At 40.1% G+C, this 17,729-nt stretch overlaps 2 protein-coding genes across 3 annotated transcripts in view; one reads left to right on the plus strand and one right to left on the minus strand.

The window, feature by feature from the left end:
* SLC16A2 (solute carrier family 16 member 2) overlaps nt 1-17,729 on the plus strand; it is a 177,827-nt gene that overhangs the window by 80,928 nt on the left and 79,170 nt on the right. The window lies entirely within an intron of this gene.
* LOC132225087 (dynein light chain Tctex-type 1-like) lies at nt 9,090-9,808 on the minus strand. The gene has a single exon (XM_059680301.1). The coding sequence runs from the start codon at nt 9,785-9,787 to the stop codon at nt 9,446-9,448; it is 342 nt and encodes a 113-aa protein (XP_059536284.1). The 5' UTR covers nt 9,788-9,808; the 3' UTR covers nt 9,090-9,445.

Genomic DNA, 17,729 nt, shown 5'->3' on the forward strand with positions numbered 1-17,729 from the left:
CTAGAGTTTGTTCTTGTGATTTATCAATAGTAATCACAAATGCTGGCATCGCAGGAAACCATTGTCAAATCAATTTAAATGGGAGGCCAGTGTCAGATGGGGACAAATTAATTCTTGGAATCAGAACAGCCTCTCCCTCTGCAGATCCTGTTAATACTTCAGCTTTGATAATGTTAGGTCATAATCTTTTGATAATAAATCTGGTACCATTACAAAGACCCCATTTACTATTGAGATTTCTCAATAGCATGATGATTGCACCCACTTTCAATTTTAAATGATGACATGGCATTCCCGAAGGAGTAATACTATTAAGAAATTCGATGGGAAAATTTTCCTTTACAGCATCATCTGTGGAATCAATAGAAACATCACTCAAATATGTGTGAAAATCTCCATCAAGTATATCCAAATTTTCTTCATTTAATGTTTGAGCATGCTCATTTTTTGGATAAAGAATTGGACGTTTAGATATATTTTTAATATTATCTATAGCAGTGGTTCTCAACCTTAGCTGCACATTAGAATAACCTGGTAATCTTTTTAAAATCCTGATTCCTGGGCCTCATCCTCCGAAATTGTTTCTTTGTTATGGGGTGGGGCCACAACATTAGTAACAAAGAAACAGAATTAGAACTTTATTGTGGGGAGCTGCTACAGTGTTTTGGACAGGTTCAAGCCTTGGACTGATGAGAGGGCACAGTCCTCTCATTGCCAAGTGCAAGTCCCAGCTTGGAGGGCAGGGCCCTCCCAGCACAATTATAGCCAACAGCTGTAGTTGTAAGCTTGAACCTATGGTCCAAACACGTGGCCCCACGTGCCTGAGTGATGTAGGCTTGATAAAATTCAGGTGCATGTAGTTGAATAGGATTGAAACCCAGGAGAATGTTGTAAACATCTTGGTCACGCCCTTACTTTGCCTCATTTTGCCTCATAGCTTCTGTTATAAAATAAAGGCATAGCTGTGGGCATGGTCACTGTCTCTCAGAGAAGCAGCATCCCACTGAGACCCGGCTTTCATTCTCTTGTCTGTCTTTTCTTAGCCTTTCAGCCACCCCCACTCAGGTTCACCCTTGGCTATGCTGGTGCAACACACTTTAGAAAGAGATGCCTCCATGCTCCCTAGGGCGGGTTCCTGCCTCAAACCCCGCCCTTACAGGCAATAGCTCCGGGAAACAGCTTGGGGGAGGGCGCAGCCATTGCCAAGACAACCCCTGTAGGACTGACTTCCTTCCACTTGGTCGCGGTTCTGGTGGTCGTGATGAACACCACCTAGGGTTTTTATATAAGTAGATGATGATGATGATTAATAGCCATTCTAGTGGGTGTAAAGTGGTATCTCATTTTTATTTTGATTTGCAGTTCCCTAATGATGTTGGGCATATTTTCATATAATTATTTGACATTTGTATATCTTCTTTAGAAAAAATGTCTATTTAAATATTTTGCCTAATTTTTAAAACTATATTTTTAGGTTCCTAGAAAAACTGAGCAGAAAGTGCAGAGATTTCTCATATGTCTCCTGGCCTCCCAAACACACAGCTTCCTCTGCTATAAACATTGCACACCAGAGTGATACATGTATTACAGTCAATGAACCTTGCTAATAATTGCTTATTAGTTTCAGGAATTTTTGTCAATTTTTTTCAGATTTTCTACACTGACAATTATGTAATCTGATAACAAAGACAGTTTGATTTCTTCCTTCCCAATCAGTACACCTTTCCTTTTCTTGTCTTATTTGTATTAGCCAGAACTTCCAGTACAATATGAAAAAGGAATGGTGAGAGGCAATATCATTCTCTTGTTCCCAATCACTGGGAAAGCTTCTCTTTTCTCATCGTTAAAACAATGTTAACTATAAGTTTTTGGTAGATGTTCTTTATCAAGTTGAGGATGTTCCTCTCTACTCGTAGTTTGCTCAGAGTTTTTATAGGTGATGGGTCAAATACTTTTTGTCCCATCACATATAAAAATACTTTTGTCAAATACTTTTCCTCTATCTATTGATATGCTCATTTGATGTTAGTCCTTTAACCTGTTGATGTAATCTCTTGCATTAATTGATTTTCTAATACTGAGCCAGCAATACATTCCACTTTGGTTGTGGTCTATAACCATTTTTTGGATATTGATGTATTCTATTTGCTAATATTTTGTTAAGAATTTTTGCACACATGTTCCTGAGAGCTATTGGTCTATAGTTTTCTTATAATGTCTCTGTCTGGGTTAGTTAGCAGCGCAATACTGGCCTCATAGAATGAATTAGGAAGTATTCTCTCTATTTCTATCTTCTTGAAGAGAATGCAGAGAATTGGTATAATTTTTCATTAAATGATTGGTAGAATTCACCAATGAACCCATCTGGACCTGGTGCTTTGAGTTTGGGAAGGTTATTAATTATTGATTCAATTTCTTTAATAGATACAGGCCTATTCACATTGTCAATTTATTTTTGTGAGTTTTGGCAGATTGTGTCTTTCAGATTGTATCTTTCTTAACTGGGTCATTTTATCTAGGTTATCAAATTTGTGGCATAGAGTTGTTCATAATATCCCTTTATTATTCTTTTAATGTCCATGGGATCTACAGTGATGTCAACTCTTTCATTTCTGATTTTAGTAATTTGTGTCTTCTCTTTTTTCCTTAATTGGCCTAGATAGAGGTTTATCACTTTTATGGATCTTTTCAAAGAACTAGCTTTTGTTTTGTTGATTTTTTCAATTGATTTCCTATTTTCAATTTCATCGATTTCTGCTCTGATTTTTATTATTTCTTTTATTTTCCCATCTTGGATTTAATTTTTTTAGATTATAGATTAGATTTTTTAATTTTAAATATTTATTAATTTCTAACATATGCTTTTGATGATATAAAATTTCCTTCAAGCATGGCTTTCACTACATTCCACAAAGTTTGGTAAGTGGTATTTTCATGTTCATTTAGTTCAAAACATCTAAAGTTTTCTCTTGAAATTTCTTCTTCTTTTTAAATATATTTTATTGATTTTTTTACAGAAAGGAAGGGAGAGGGATAGAGAGTTAGAAACATTGATGAGAGAGAAACATCGACCAGCTGCCTCCTGCACACTCCCTACTGGGGATGTGCCCGCATCCAAGGTACATGCCCTTGGCCAGAATCGAACCTGGGACCCTTCAGTCCACAGGCCAATGCTCTATCCACTGAGCCAAACTGGTTAGAGCTTGAAATTTCTTCTTTAACCCATATGTTATTTTAAAGTGTGTTGTTTTATTTCCAAGTATTGTGGTATTTCTGCCCATTTTTTTATTAATTTCTACTTTAATTGCATTGTGTTCTGAGAGCATGACATAATAAATATATATATATATATATATATATATATATATATATATATATATATATATATATATATAATTTATTCAGGTGTGTTTTGTGATCCATATATGGTCTATCTTGGTGAATGTTCCTTGAGAGCTGGGGAAGAATATCTATTCTGCTATTGGATGAAGTAGTCTGTAGATGTCAATTAGATTCACTTGATTGATGATATTCTGCAATTCAACTATTCTCTTGTATGCATGTATGATTTTCTGCATGTTGTATCTGTCTATTTCTGATATAAGGATGTTAAAGTTTCCAATATGATAGTGGATTCACCTATTTCTTCTTGCAGCTCTATCAGTTTTAGCTTCTGTTGTTGGGCACATACACATTAAGAATTACTATATAATCTTAGAGAATTAACTCCCTTACCATTTTTGTAGTGTTCCTCTTTATCCCTGAGAATGTTTCTTGCTTTGAAGTCTTCTCTGAAATTTAACTATTCCAGCTTTTTTATTATTAGTGTTAGTATGGTATATTTTTTTCTTCATCCCTTTACTTTAACTTGTATATGTGTCTAAAGTAAGAGTGGGTTTCTTATAGACCACATATAGTTTGGTTTTATTTTTTGATCCACTTTGACAATACCTGTCATTTAATTTATATATTTAGACCATTAACATTAAAAATAATTATTGAAGGTGGTAGTAGAAGATCCTAACTTGGCAGCCAGCAGGAGGGCAGTGAGAGAGAGAGTGTGAGAGAGTAAAGGAGTGAGAAGGGAGTATGTGGACTTGTGTGGTGTGTGTGAGGGTGAATTAAGGACAGTTAGATCTTGTAGAAGTCTCAGGGACTGGTGGACCAGGCTCTCCTGTAAGAGGAGCCCCTGCTACCATGGCAGACACTACCAGGCAGGTGCAGCTGGGGTCAGAGCCCATACTATCTTGAAGTGGGGAACACGGGGGGGGGAGGAGCACAGCCAAAACAACAACCAGAGCAGCTCACCTACCACCCCTGCAGTGAGTGGCACCCTACCTCGCTTCCAGCTCCCAGTAGTGACCTCAGGCCAGAGACAACTCCCGCTTTATGCTTCCCCAGACCCATGCCTAGACCCAGATCTTCAGGGACCCTGTGTGCCAGGACACAGTGTTCCCAGTCACGGCGCCAGCACCCCATGTGCTGGAACCCCATGCACCCGGACCCCACATGTCCGGTCCCTGCCCCTGGAACCAGCGTTTCAGCGACCACACATACCTGGACCCAACGCACCCAGAGGCTGCCCCCTCAACCAACCTCCAGCCGCTGTGTGCCAGGACCCTGATCCCAGATGCCACGCATCACCTTGCTGCGCACCCACTCCCGTTTGCCCAGTTGAAGCACCAGAATCCCGGATGACAGCACCCCGAGGGCCAGGACCAAGCTAACCATGATACCATATGCCTGGACCTCGTGCATGTGGATCCTACTATTCAGGACCCCACTCTGGAGTCACACACCAGAAGAATTGTGCACATACCCCTGCCAACCCCAAGCACCTGCAGAGGACAGCTGAGGAACCAGATACATGGGGGGAAAAATACAACTCAGAGCACAGACAAAGACATGAGAGTCAAGGCAGACCCAGCCTCTGGGCTAAGAAATCCCAGACCATTGGACCGCTAGGGGCTTCAACATCTCCGACCTCAAACAGGTTATCCAGAGCCAGAAAGTGAGAGCAACTACATTACATAGACACAAATACAAAGAGACAGCAAAATTGGGGAGAAAAAGAAACAATCCACAAAGGAAAGAAAAATTGCCAGAAAAGGAAATATATGAAATGAAAGCAAGCAATTTGTCAGGGAAACAAGTCAGAGTTATGGTTATACTGGGTCTACCGGTTAATAATGCAGATTTTTTCACTATATGGAGTTACACATATGTTGAGATATATGGGATTTGATATGTATACTATTTTGTTGTATTGACAACAAGCTTCAAAACTTCATATGTCAAATTTGCTGAAGGTGTTAACATCATAGATATTTTTACACTGAAAAATGTCAAATTTCGTGCCAAAAAAAGAGCATTTGCGGGAAGTTTTAATTCATTACTTTATTTTGAAGAAAAGTCCTGCTGAATACTTTGGGAAGCTTATGGTGAACATGCTCCATCTCAAGAAACTTGTGAATGCTGGTTTAAATGCTTTAAAAGTGATGATTTTGATGTGAAAGACAAAGAACGCCCAGGTCAACCGAAAAAGTTTGAAGACCAATAATTACAAGCATTATTGGATGAAGATGCTTGTCAAACTTACAAACAACTTGCAGAAAGATTAAACGTTGCTCAGCAAATAATATCCGATTGTTTACAAGCAATGGGAAAGATATTAAAGGAAGGAAAATGGGTGCCACATGAAGTAAATGAAAGACAAATGGAAAACCCAAAAGTCATCTGTAAAATGTTGCTTCAATGGCATGAAAGAAAGCCTTTTTTTGCATCGAATTGTGACGGGCAATGAAACATGGATGTATTTTGAGAATCCCAAACACACAAAATCATGAGTTGATCCATGTCAACCATCAACATCCACTGCAAGGCCAAATCACATCGGAAAGAAGACAACGCTCTGCGTTTGGTGGGATCAGGAAGGTGTGGTGTATTATGAGCTTCTAAAACTCGGTGAAACTGTTAATACTGATTGCTACTGATAACAAATAATCAATTTGAACCATGCTTTGATGTTGAAATGACCAGAATGTGCCAGAAGACACAGCAAAGTAATTTTGCTTCATGATAATGCACCATCGCACACTTCAAAACCAGTTAAAAGATCTTGCCTGGGAAGTATTAACCCACCCACTGTATTCACGTGACCTTGCTCCTTTAGATTACCATTTGTTCCGATTGATGGGACGCGCACTTTCCGAGCAGCATTTCAAAACGAATGAAGAAGTGGAAAATTGGGTCTCTGAATGGTTTGCCTCAAAACAAGAAAAGTTTTGTTGTGACGGTATCCACAAATTACCTGAAAGATGGGGAAATGTATAGCTAGTGATGGACATTACTTTGAATGAAGTACTTTTGATATTTCTCTTGAAATTATTGTGTTTTCTTTGATTACAAAATCTGCCATTATTAACCGGTACACCTAGTATGTATGCTGAAAAGGCTGGATGAGATATTCACCAAATGTGTAAGAATCAAGAGGAAATGAAGAATGACTTGGCTGCAATAAAGAACAAAATGGAAGGTTTCAATACTAGACCAAAGGAAGCTGAGGACCACATCAGCAAGTTAGAAGACAAGGTAGACAAAAAACACAAGCAGATCAGGAACTAAAACAAACAAACAAACAAAACAAACACACTTAAAAAGCAAAAGGAGAGTCTAAGGAAGCTTTGGTAAAATACAAAATGAAACTACATCCACATAATTGGGGTGCTAGAAAGAGAGGAAGCTGAGCAAGGAATAGAAAATTTGTTTGAAGAAATAATGACAGAAAACTTCCATGACGCTGGAAAGAAAAAGTCACACAAGTCCAAGAAGCACATAAAATCCCAAACAAGATGAACCCAAAAAGCCAGACACCAAGAAATATTATAATTAAATTAGAAAACATCAACAGCAAAGTAAGAATCTTAATGGCTGCCAGAAGGAGACATAAAATTACCTATAAGGGATCTCCCTTTAGATAATCAACTGATTTTTCAACAGAAACACATCAGGACAGAAGGGTGGAATGAAGAATACAAAGTGATGCAAAGCAAGAGACTGAATCCAGGTATACTCTATCCAGCAAGGATATCATTCAAAATTAAAGGGGCAGTCAGGAGCTTTGTAGGCAATAAAAGTCTGAGGGATTTTATTACCACCAAGCTAGCAATGCAAGAAGTGCTAAAGAGACTGATCTAAGAAATAGGACTAGAGAGAAAAGGAGAAACAGAGACGTAAAGGGTAAAAATATCAACAAACAAGTACCTATCAATTATAACCTTAAATGTAAATGTATTTAAAAAATCTAATGAAAAGAAATAGAGTGACTGAATGGATAAGAAAACATGATCCATACATATGCTGTTTACAAGAAACCCACCTGAGAACAAAGGACTCACACAGAATGAAAATGAAGGGATGCAAAAAAATTCTTCAGGCAAATGTAAATGAAAAAAGCTGGGATAGCAATACTTACATCTGACAAAATTGACCTCAAAGTGAAGACCATAACAAGAGATAAGGGGGGCTACTTCATAATATTAAAGGGAGTAATTCAACAAGAGGACACAACTCTAGTAAACACATATGCACCCGATACAGGAGTACACAAATCCTTAAAAAAAGAACAAATTCTGGAAGATATCAAGGGAGAGATAGACAGCAATCTACACTAATAAAAGACAAAGATGCTAATTGACAAAGGTAATTGACTGTACCTTTGCTATGCCCTAAGCCACACCCACCAGCCAATCAGAGCGACTATATGCAAATTAACCCAACCAAGATGGTGTGTGGGGGGGGCGGGGCAGGGAGTTCTTTACATACTAATTCAATTTCTTATATCTCTTCTCAGGTTTTCTGTTTCTTCTTGCATCAATTTTGGTAGTTTGTGGTTTTGTAGGAATTTTTCCATTTTGTTCAAATTACTTAATTTAGTGGCATAAAATTATCCATAGTGTTTCTTTTTGCTCTTTTTATTTCTGTAAGGTTGTAGTTATAGCTCATTTTTATTCTTACTTTTACTAATTTGAGTCATCTCTGTTTTGTTCTTGTTCAATCTCATTAAAGATTTGACAATTTTGCAGATATTTTAAAGAACCAACTTGTGGTTTTATTGATTTTCCCCAATTGTTTTTTATTCTCTATTTTACTTATTTATGTCCTACTCTTAATTATTGCCTACCTTATGCTTGCTTTGGGTTTAGTTTGCTGTTCTTTTTCTAGTTTTTTTTTAGCTAGGAAGTTAGGTTATTGATTTGAAATCTTTATTTTTCATTTTTTTTTATTGAGATACAACACACTGTAACATTCACTATTTTAAAGTGTATGATTTGGTGTTTTTAGTATATTTCCAATGTTTTCCAAATATTATAAATATCTAATTCCAGAATATTTTTACCACTCCAAAAAGATAGTACCTAGTAGCAGTCTCTACCCTTACTCCAATCCCGCAACCTTTAGTGACACGTAATCTACTATTTGTTTCTATGGATTTGCCTATTTTAGACATTATATAGAAAAGATTTTTGGTTGACAGCTTTTTCCCTTTCATGGCTTTGAATGTCATCTCACTGCCTCTGGTCTCCATTCTTTTTGGTAGAAGTCAGCCATTAATCTTATCAGAGTTTTTCTTATACATGATGAGTCATTTTTCTCTTGCTGCTTTCATGATTTCCCTTTGTTTTTGGCTTTCCACATTTTGACTGTGGTGTGCCTGGGGTGTATCTTTTGTGTTTTCTACTTATTATTTGTAGAGCTTCTTAGATATATAAATTCATGTTTTAATCAAATTTGAGGAATTTTATTATTTTTTATTATTTTTTTCTATCTCTTTCACTCTTCTCTGTACTTTCATCTCATGTGTATTGGCGTGCTTAATGGTGTTCCACATTTCTCAGAGGCTGTCTTCATTTTTCATCATTCTATATTCTCAATGTTTTTCAATTTGCATAATTTGTATTGATCTGTTTTTGAGTTTACTCATTTTTTTCTTCTGCCACCTCAAATCTACTGTTGAGCTCCTCTATTGAATTTTCATTTCACTTATTGTACATTTCAACTTCAGTATTTTCATGTTTCTTTTTTTTAAATTGGAATAATTTATTCTAACAAAAGTACAAAGTATGGAAAAATTAGTGTGTTTGAATGATTTCAGAGGGTAGAGAAAGCTTCACACTAACAGGTTGAGTGTTAAGCACCTTTGAACAGAGATATTCAGAGTGTGGACACGTGGCAGTCCAGGTTCCAACTGCCCAAGAACGATCCGTGATTGAGGGTGTGTTGATCACAGGACAGTGAGGTCATTTGGGTTTTTCTCTGCATGTTGAGAGTGCCACAGAAAACAAAGTGTGGGAAAGCTGTTCACTGAATTCATGGCTGGTGGTTAGAAGATCCGAGAGAAACGTTGAGACAGAGGAGAAAGAGCCTGGGTGGATGAGGAGGTCAGTCAGATGGACAGTCCGAAGGCGCTGACGATGCAGTACATGGTCTTATTCTCCCATAGCACGGTGCAGCTCCTGTCAGTAGAGCTGTCCCAGAAGCAAAAACTCGCCGTGTGTAGTCCTGCTCCGTTCTTCTGCATAATTATACAAGTCACAATGTATTTGAATGGTTTTCCCAGCTTGGTGAGTTGGCTTAAAGTTTGTTCTATGACATTTGTGGTCCACTGATTGACTTTGCTGTGCTGATAGGCGTTGCCACCGATGGCACTTTCTATAGCCTCTTTCACAATGTTGCTCACTTCATCAACAACAAAAGTGGTCTCTTCTGCACACTGGTTATCTTCCATCTTCCCCGGCGCATCACCTCCGCCGCCCTCCATGTGCTTCTTTTTTAAAAAATGTATAACTTTATTGATATCCTCTATGTGGTAATAAATTGTCATCATTTACTTTTTTGAACATGATTTCCTTTATTATTTTTTAATTTCTTTATTGATTAAGGTATTACATATGTGTCCTCATCCCGCCATTCCCCCCCCAACCCCCCACTCATGCCCTCAACCCCCTGTTATCTGTGTCCATAGGTTAGGCTTATATGCACGAATACAAGTCCTTTGGTTGATCTCTCCCCCTTACCCCCACCCTCCCCTACCTTCCCTCTGAGGTTTGGAAGTCTGATCGATGCTTCTTTCTCTGTCTCTAGATCTGTTTTTGTTCATCAGTTTATGTTGTTCATTATATTCCATAAATGAGTGAGGTCATGTGATATTTATCTTTCTCTGATTGGCTTATTTCACTTAGCATAATGCTCTCCAGTTCCATTCATACTGTTGTAAATGGTAAGAATTCCTTCTTTTTCCCCGCAGAGCAGTATTCCACTGTGTAGATGTACCACAGTTTTTTAATCCACTCATCTGCTGATGGGCACTTAGGCTGTTTCCAAATCTTAGCGATAGTGAATTGTGCTGCTATGAACATAGGGGTGCATATATCTTTTCTGATTGGTGTTTCTAGCTTCTTGAGATATATTGCTAGAAGTGGGATCACTGGGTCAAATAGGAGTTCCATTTTTAGTTTTTTGAGGAAACTCCATACTGTTCTCCACAGTGGCTGCCCCAGTCAATCTGCATTACCGTCAGCAGTGCACTAGGGTTCCTTTTTTCTGCATCCTCGCCAACACTTGTCATTTGTTGATTTGTTGATGATAATCATTCTGACAGGTGTGAGATGGTACCTCATTGTCATTTTGACTTGCATCTCTCAGATTAGAGTGTACTTGGAAGTGTTCCTTCCTCTTTAATTTTTTGTAGTAGTCTGAGGAGGATAGGTTTTACTTCTTCCTTGAATGTTTAGTAAAACTCCCCTGTGAAGCCGTCTGGCCCCGGGCTTTTGTTTGCTGGAAGCTTTTTTATTACTGCTTCAATTTCTTCCATAGTTATCAGCCTATTGAGATTTTTAGAATCTTCCTGATTGAGTTTTGGAAGGTTGTATTTTTCTAGCAATGTGTCCATTTCCTCCATGTTGTCTAGTTTGTTGGAATAGAGTTGTTCATAGTATTTTTTTAATAAGCCTTTGTATTTCTGTGGGGTCTCTTGTTATTTCACCTCTTTCATTTCTGATTTTTTTTTTTTAATTTGGGTCCTCTCTCTTGCTTCTTAGTGAGCCTGGCTAGAGGTTCATCAATCTTGTTTATCCTTTCAAAGAACCAGCTATTGGTTTCATTTGTCTTTTGTATTGTCTTGGGGGTTTTTTGTTTTGTTTTGTTTTTGTGTTTTTTTGGTCTCTATGTCATTTATTTCTGCTCTGATCTTTATTATCTCCTTCCTTCTGCTCACTCTGGGCTCTTCTTGTTGCTCTCTTTCTAAATCTTTGAGTTTTAGAGTTAGATGATTTACCACCATTTTCTCTTGTTTTTTTTTTTTTGAGGTAGGCCTGTAGAGCTATAAACTTCCCACTCAGGACTGCTTTCATTGCATCCCATAGATTTTGGATTGTTGTATTTTTATTGTCATTAGTCTCCAGGATGTTTTTAATTTCTTCTGTGATCTCATTTGTATCCCAATGATTGTTTAATAGCATGCTATTCAGTTTCCAAGTCTTTGAGTTTTTTTTTTGGATTGTTTTTATTGTAGTTTGTTTCTAATATTATGCCATTGTGGTCTGAGAGGATGCTTGGTTTGATTACAATCTTCTTGAATTTGGGGAGACTTTGCTTGTGACCCAATATGTGGTCTATTTTTTAAAATGTCCAATCTGCACTTGAGAATGTATATTTCTTGGCTTTGGGGTGAAATGTTCTGAAGATGGCAATTAAGTCCATCTGATTTAGTGAGTCGTTTAGGATTGCTATTTCTTTGCTGATTTTTTGTCTAGAGGATTTATCCATTGATGTCAGTGGTATATTAAAGTCCCCTACTATGATTGTATTGTTGTCGATCTCTCCCTTGATATCTTCCAGGAGTTTTTTATGTATTTGGGTGCTCCTGCATTTGGTGCATATATTTTTATTGAGGTTATATCCTCTTGTTGTATTGATCCCTTTAGTATTATGAAGTGGCCTTCCTTATCTCTTATTATGGGCTTCACTTTGAGGTCAATTTTGTCAGATATAAATATTGCTACCTCAGCTTTTTTTTTCATTTCCATTTTCCTGAAAGATATTTTCCATCCCTTCACTTTCAGTCTGTGTGAGTCCCTTGTTCTGAGGTAAGTCTCTTGTAGACAGCATATATATGGGTCATGTTTTTGTTTTTTTTATCCATTCAGCCATTGTGGTTAGAAGATCTGAGAGATCTTCTCAAGTGCACATGGGACATTTAAAAAAATAGACCCAATATGTGGTCTATTTTTTTAAATGTCCCATGTGCACTTGAGAATGTATATTTCGTGGCTTTGTGGTGAAATGTTCTGAAGATGTCTTTTGATTGGAGCATTTAGTCTGTTTACATTTAAAGTTATTATTGAAAGGTACTTGTTTGTAGCTATTTCTATTTTTTTGTGCCCGTGTTCCTGCTAACTTTTTTATTTCTTGTTTTTAAAGCATTCCCTTTAGCATTTCTTGCATTGCTCGCTTGGTCGTGATAAACTCCCTTAGCCTTTTTTTTTTGTCTGTGAAGTTCCTGATTTCCCCCCAATTTTGATTGATAGTCTTGCTGGATAGAGTATTCTTGGATTCAGTCCTTTGCTTTGCATCACTTTGTATAACTCCTTCTAGCTTGATGTGTTTCTGTTGAGAAAGCATTTGATAACCTGATGAGGGATCCTTTGTAGGTAACTCTCCGTCTCTCTCTTCCAGCCTTTAAGATTCTCTCTTTTCCTTAACATTTGCCATTGTAATTATGGAGCGTCTTGGTGTGGGTCTTTTGGGATTCATCTTGCTTGGGACTGTCTGTACTTGTTTAACTTTTTTCTTCTCCATATCAGGGAAGTATTCTATCATTATTTCTTCAAATAGGTTTTCTAATCCTTGCTGCTCTTCTTGTCCTTCTGTCAGCCCTATTATGCATATGTTACTTCATTTTGTGTTGTCCCAAAGCTCCCTTAGGCTCTCCTCCTGCTTTTTAATTTATTTCTCCAGTTGATGTTCAGATTGGGCTTGTTTCTGTACTTTATCTTCTAACTCACTAAATCGGTCCTCTACTTCTTCTAGTCTATTGTTGAAACCTTACATGATGTTTTTGACTGTAGCTATATCACTTTCATTTCTTCCCGATTTTTGCATAGGTTTTTGATTTTCTCGTTCATCAGGTGTATGAACTGTTTGACCATTACTCTGAATTCTTTTTTTGTCATGTTGCATGCTTCCGTTTCACTTATTTCCTTTCTTGGCGATTTCTCTTTTTCTTTCCTCTAGGGATTGTTTCATTGTCTCCCCATTCTGACTATCACCAGAAGGCTCAAATGTCGAGTTGCAGAGGCCTGGCCCATGTGCAGTGGGAGCTTTGCACCCCCTGAGTATCACTGAAGAGCTCTGACACCAAGATGTGTGGCTGCCATGGGTTGGTGGGAGCCACGCTCACCCAGGATCAGAGTTACAGGTGCTTAGTGTGGCCTCGTATGCACACCTAGAATCAGGGACCCTGCCTGCAGCACGCTGAAACAGAGACCCCACTGGCATGTGCCAAAGATCAGAGTCCCCTAGTGTGTGTCAGGAGTCAGAGACCCCTGTGTCCATGTCAAGTATCAGAGTCTCTGTTGCTTGGTGTGGTCTTGCGCCGAGAATCAGTGTCCCTGTGTGCACATGCGCCAAGAATTAGAATCACTGGCTCAAAGTGTGAATGCACTTGGAATCAGGGATTCCAGGCATGCGTGATGAGAAACAGAGTCAAATCACTGGTCACACGGGTATGCACTGTGGGAAACAGACTCCCCGTGTCCATACACCCAGGCTCAAATTAAGCGCTGCCTCCCTTTGTGGGCAAGGGGTCTGGTCGCGGGAAACAAACTCCCTGAGTTCGAGTGCCCAGGTTCAAATTCAGCAAAGCCTCCCTGCTTGGGCGAGGTGTCTGGTCGTGGGAAACATACTCCTGGAGTTCTCGCCCCAGGCACAAATTCAGCTCTGTCTCCCTGCGTTTGCATAGGGTCTGGTTGAGGAAAACAAACTCCCCAAGATCTCACACCTAGGCTCAAATTCAGCGCAGCCTCCCTGCTTGGGTGCAGGGTCTGGTCGCAGGAAACAAACTCCCCAAATTCGCACCCCCAGGCTCAAATTCAGCCCAGCCTCCCTGCCTGGTCACTGGAAACAAACTTCCCATGTCCGTACACCCAGGCTCAAATTCAAGTAGAGCTGCCACTGCTGTGTGTTTGAGGGTCTGGCAGTTCCTATGCCACTGCTGTGGGGCCGGCGGGAAGAGGAATTGGCTCTGTGACTCACAGAAATCTACAGCCGGGGTGCCTGGGTTCTTGGTGTACGTGGGTTTCCAGATGTGGCCACAGGTCTTTTACCCCAGTGGCTGTAGGGTCCCGGTTTGCCACTGAGACCAGATTGTGTAGTGGCGAGGCTAAGATCCTAGTCCCAAGCAGTTCTGTTCTTCAAGATGGCTCGGTCTCTGTGCTGGTGGTGTCCTCCCCCGAGTGTTTGCGGTGGCAGCGGGGTTTCACCATCTAAGACTGCCTAGTTTGGCAGCCCCTTGGAAGACCTGTAGGATCTAGCTGTCCCTAGCTCTCACTCACACACACCACACACGTCCACACACTCTTCTATCGCTCCCTCACTCTCTCACACACTCTTCCTCCCTACCTTCTTGCTGGTTGCCATCTTTGTTTCCCTCCTTTATTACTTTTTAATTAATTGCTTTATTTTTATTCTTGACACTATTAAGTGTCACCCATCCTCCCTTTATTCTTTTAATTCTTTGAACATATTTGTAATAGCTGCTTTTTCTTTAAGTACAACATCTGACCCACTCAAAAGTTTCTATTGCCTGCTTTTTTCCTGTTTATGGGTAACAATTTCCTATTCTTTGCATGTTTCATAATTTTTTCTGAAAATTGGACATTTCAGGTAATACAGTATAGCATCTCCAGATACTGTTACTGACTTCTGGACTAGTTTAGGGAAGTTTATTAAGTCTTTATGTTGTACCTCAGAAGTCACAGCCTTGGACATGTACACATTATTACTACCACTCACGATACCTGTAGTTTTAACAGGGCCCTCTGTTTCTTTCACTGAGATGTTCATTTAGCTCCTGGCTGATCTATCTCTTGTAGTATAAAACCCAGCTATTAGTCTCCACTTATTGCTTCTTAATTCCACTACTGTTTTTTTCTTAACAATGCCCATGGACATAAATTGCAACACAACCCAATCCAATTAAAGTTGTAATACTTTGCAGGGGCAGGTTGTTATCAGTTATTGAGGCTTACTGAGACCCTAGAATAGTTCTTCTTAGTTCTTTACTTGGTTTTCTCTGTTAATCTTGTAGCTGGTCTAGTACCCTATAGTTGCTACTAGAACCATGTAGCTCCCAGTCCCCTCTTAATTGCCACCACCAAGAGCTTCATTGTTTCCAACAATACCCTTAGGCAAGAACTTCTTCGCTTCATTTTCCAAATAAAGTTTAGGGAATTCTCTATGGAACTCTCTGTGCTTAAAAGCCCATCTTTCTACTGGGCAGAACTTCTTCACTGCATTTGAGCTGGAGGTAGGGAGGGCAACTCATTTCTTCCAGGATGAAAACACTGCTCTGTGAGCAGGGTGCTGAGTAAAGATATTACCTACTGCTTTTCCTGGAACCTCCATCCTATGAATGAGCTTATCAAAGACATAATATTCTTGTCCTGCCATGCCTGAAGTAGAGCTTCTACCATGTTAGTCGGAGCTGGGTGGTACAAAGGCTCCCCAGTCCTTTTGGCCTTGCCTCTCTGGAATAAAACTTCTGAAACACAGAACTGGAGGGGAGGGATAAAAGATTTCAGAATCCTGCCCTTCCAGGGATCAAACTGTAATCTAGTATTAGGTGCTAGAAGGAGACAGATGTCCCTTTTATTGGCCACACACACAGATTAGAGCTTTAACACACTGGGGAGGGGGGACAGGAATGAAAGAAAGTCTTGGCTCAAATGCTATAGAGCCTTGCAATTATTGCCACTTATGAGAATGTCTTGATTAAATGTTCCTCCATATACGGTATGACAGTAGGACAACTTTTAAACAAATTTAAATAATGTTATTGCTGTTTCACTGGAGAATGAATCTATAGAATTCATCACATCTCCATTCTCCTCTCTATTAGGTTTGTAAACACCACCCCGCACATACATACACAGACTAGTCTTTTTTCCCCATGTGAAACATCACCATGCCCAGGGCCAGAATGACCCCTCCTGAGCCAAGCAGTGAGAGAAGTCTGGATTCTGGGGCATGAATTGTGCCCTGGACATTCTTTGTAAATTTGTCCTCTTACTGACTTGCCCCTTCGGCAGGCTAAATACCAGGCTTGGGGAGGGAGTAATCAGAGGGCATCAAGTCATATTGAGGCCCCCACACAATCTGTCCCTTGGGAGGTGGCAAGAGGTGGAAGGTGGGTCTCACAGAAGAGAGGGGTTACAAGTACCTACAGCAAGACAGATTTGGACCTCTGCAAGAAGGAGCCACAGGAAGGCTGACTTGGGCTGCATGGGAAAAGCACTTTCTAAGGGTGAGGTACAGAAAGGGCTGTCGCAGGAAGATATGAGTTCCCTGTCATCCTGAGGTTATTAATCAAGCAGAGAGCAGAGGGCTACTTTACAAGGGGCACGGCACTCAACAAGAAGTTAGGCTCAGGACGTTTGCATGCTCACAGACCCTAAAATGCCTTGATTCTGCCATATTTGTCTGCCCTGGTCAGATGGCTCAGAAATACCCCCAGGGACTCCAGGCCTTTCCTGGGGTTTCAAAAAGGGAGCAGCATTAGCATTCATTAGTGCTCTAACTGGCATCTTAATTGCTAGCCTCACTCCTGGTCTTTGGGTTTTTATAATGAATAACTGACATATACCCTTCACTACCACCCCCTCCCACCTCACCCTAGGGATCAGTTTCCAGCTGTGCCTCCCATTCCCTTCACCCACTACCCACATCCCCCAACAAATCTTGGAGGCAAGAATGATCTTCCCCAGGGTACCTGCATTTCGCCTTCTCCCCCACCCCCTTCCAATGAGCTCGGGAAATCAGATTTAATCCACCAGACTCCTGTTGCTTAGCAATGGAAGAGCCTGCTCCTAGCAACCAGGAACCATAAAGATGCTGCTGAAAGAGGGGGCTGTCTGGGTCTTGATCTTGCTCAGCTCCTGACTGCTGTCCTCTCTGACATTTTTCTCATTGGTTAGACAGCCTTCCATTGTAAGATGCCGTGTCTGAAAAGGATGATTTCTGAGATAGCTGATTGACCTCAACCCCTATCATGCCAGCCTGGAGCCTCTTGGAATCCTATTTCCTAGGCCAACAGGAAAGAGTTCATGATCACAGCCGGGTGGCTCTAGAAGTGCCCTCACCAAAGAGAGATAGAGGCCACTGGCTGTGTTTGTACCTACAGTCTTGCCTGGTGAATGGGATTGGGAGGTGGATGCATTTTAATACCAGCCCATCTGGGCCTGGAAGGAGGCAAGGGGGCAAAATATGATAAATCCCATCTTCTAAAATCAGAAAACTGAGAGTCAGAGATGGGCTCAGGCCCACACAGTCTTTCGGTGACAGGTCTGAACAATGCCAGAAGACAGGGCTTCCTAACACAGTCATCCATAAGACGTCCAATCCACTGTGCAACACCAGACACTCCTGCTTCCCTTCCTCAAAGGTCAGCAAGT

This window comes from Myotis daubentonii, chromosome X (genome assembly GCF_963259705.1).
Source record: "Myotis daubentonii chromosome X, mMyoDau2.1, whole genome shotgun sequence".
NCBI classification, from domain to species: Eukaryota; Metazoa; Chordata; class Mammalia; order Chiroptera; family Vespertilionidae; genus Myotis; species Myotis daubentonii.

Bases quoted from the DNA above. Each gene is read 5' to 3' on its own strand.
- LOC132225087 (XM_059680301.1), bottom strand. From the start codon at position 9,787: ATGGAAGATAACCAGTGTGCAGAAGAGACCACTTTTGTTGTTGATGAA.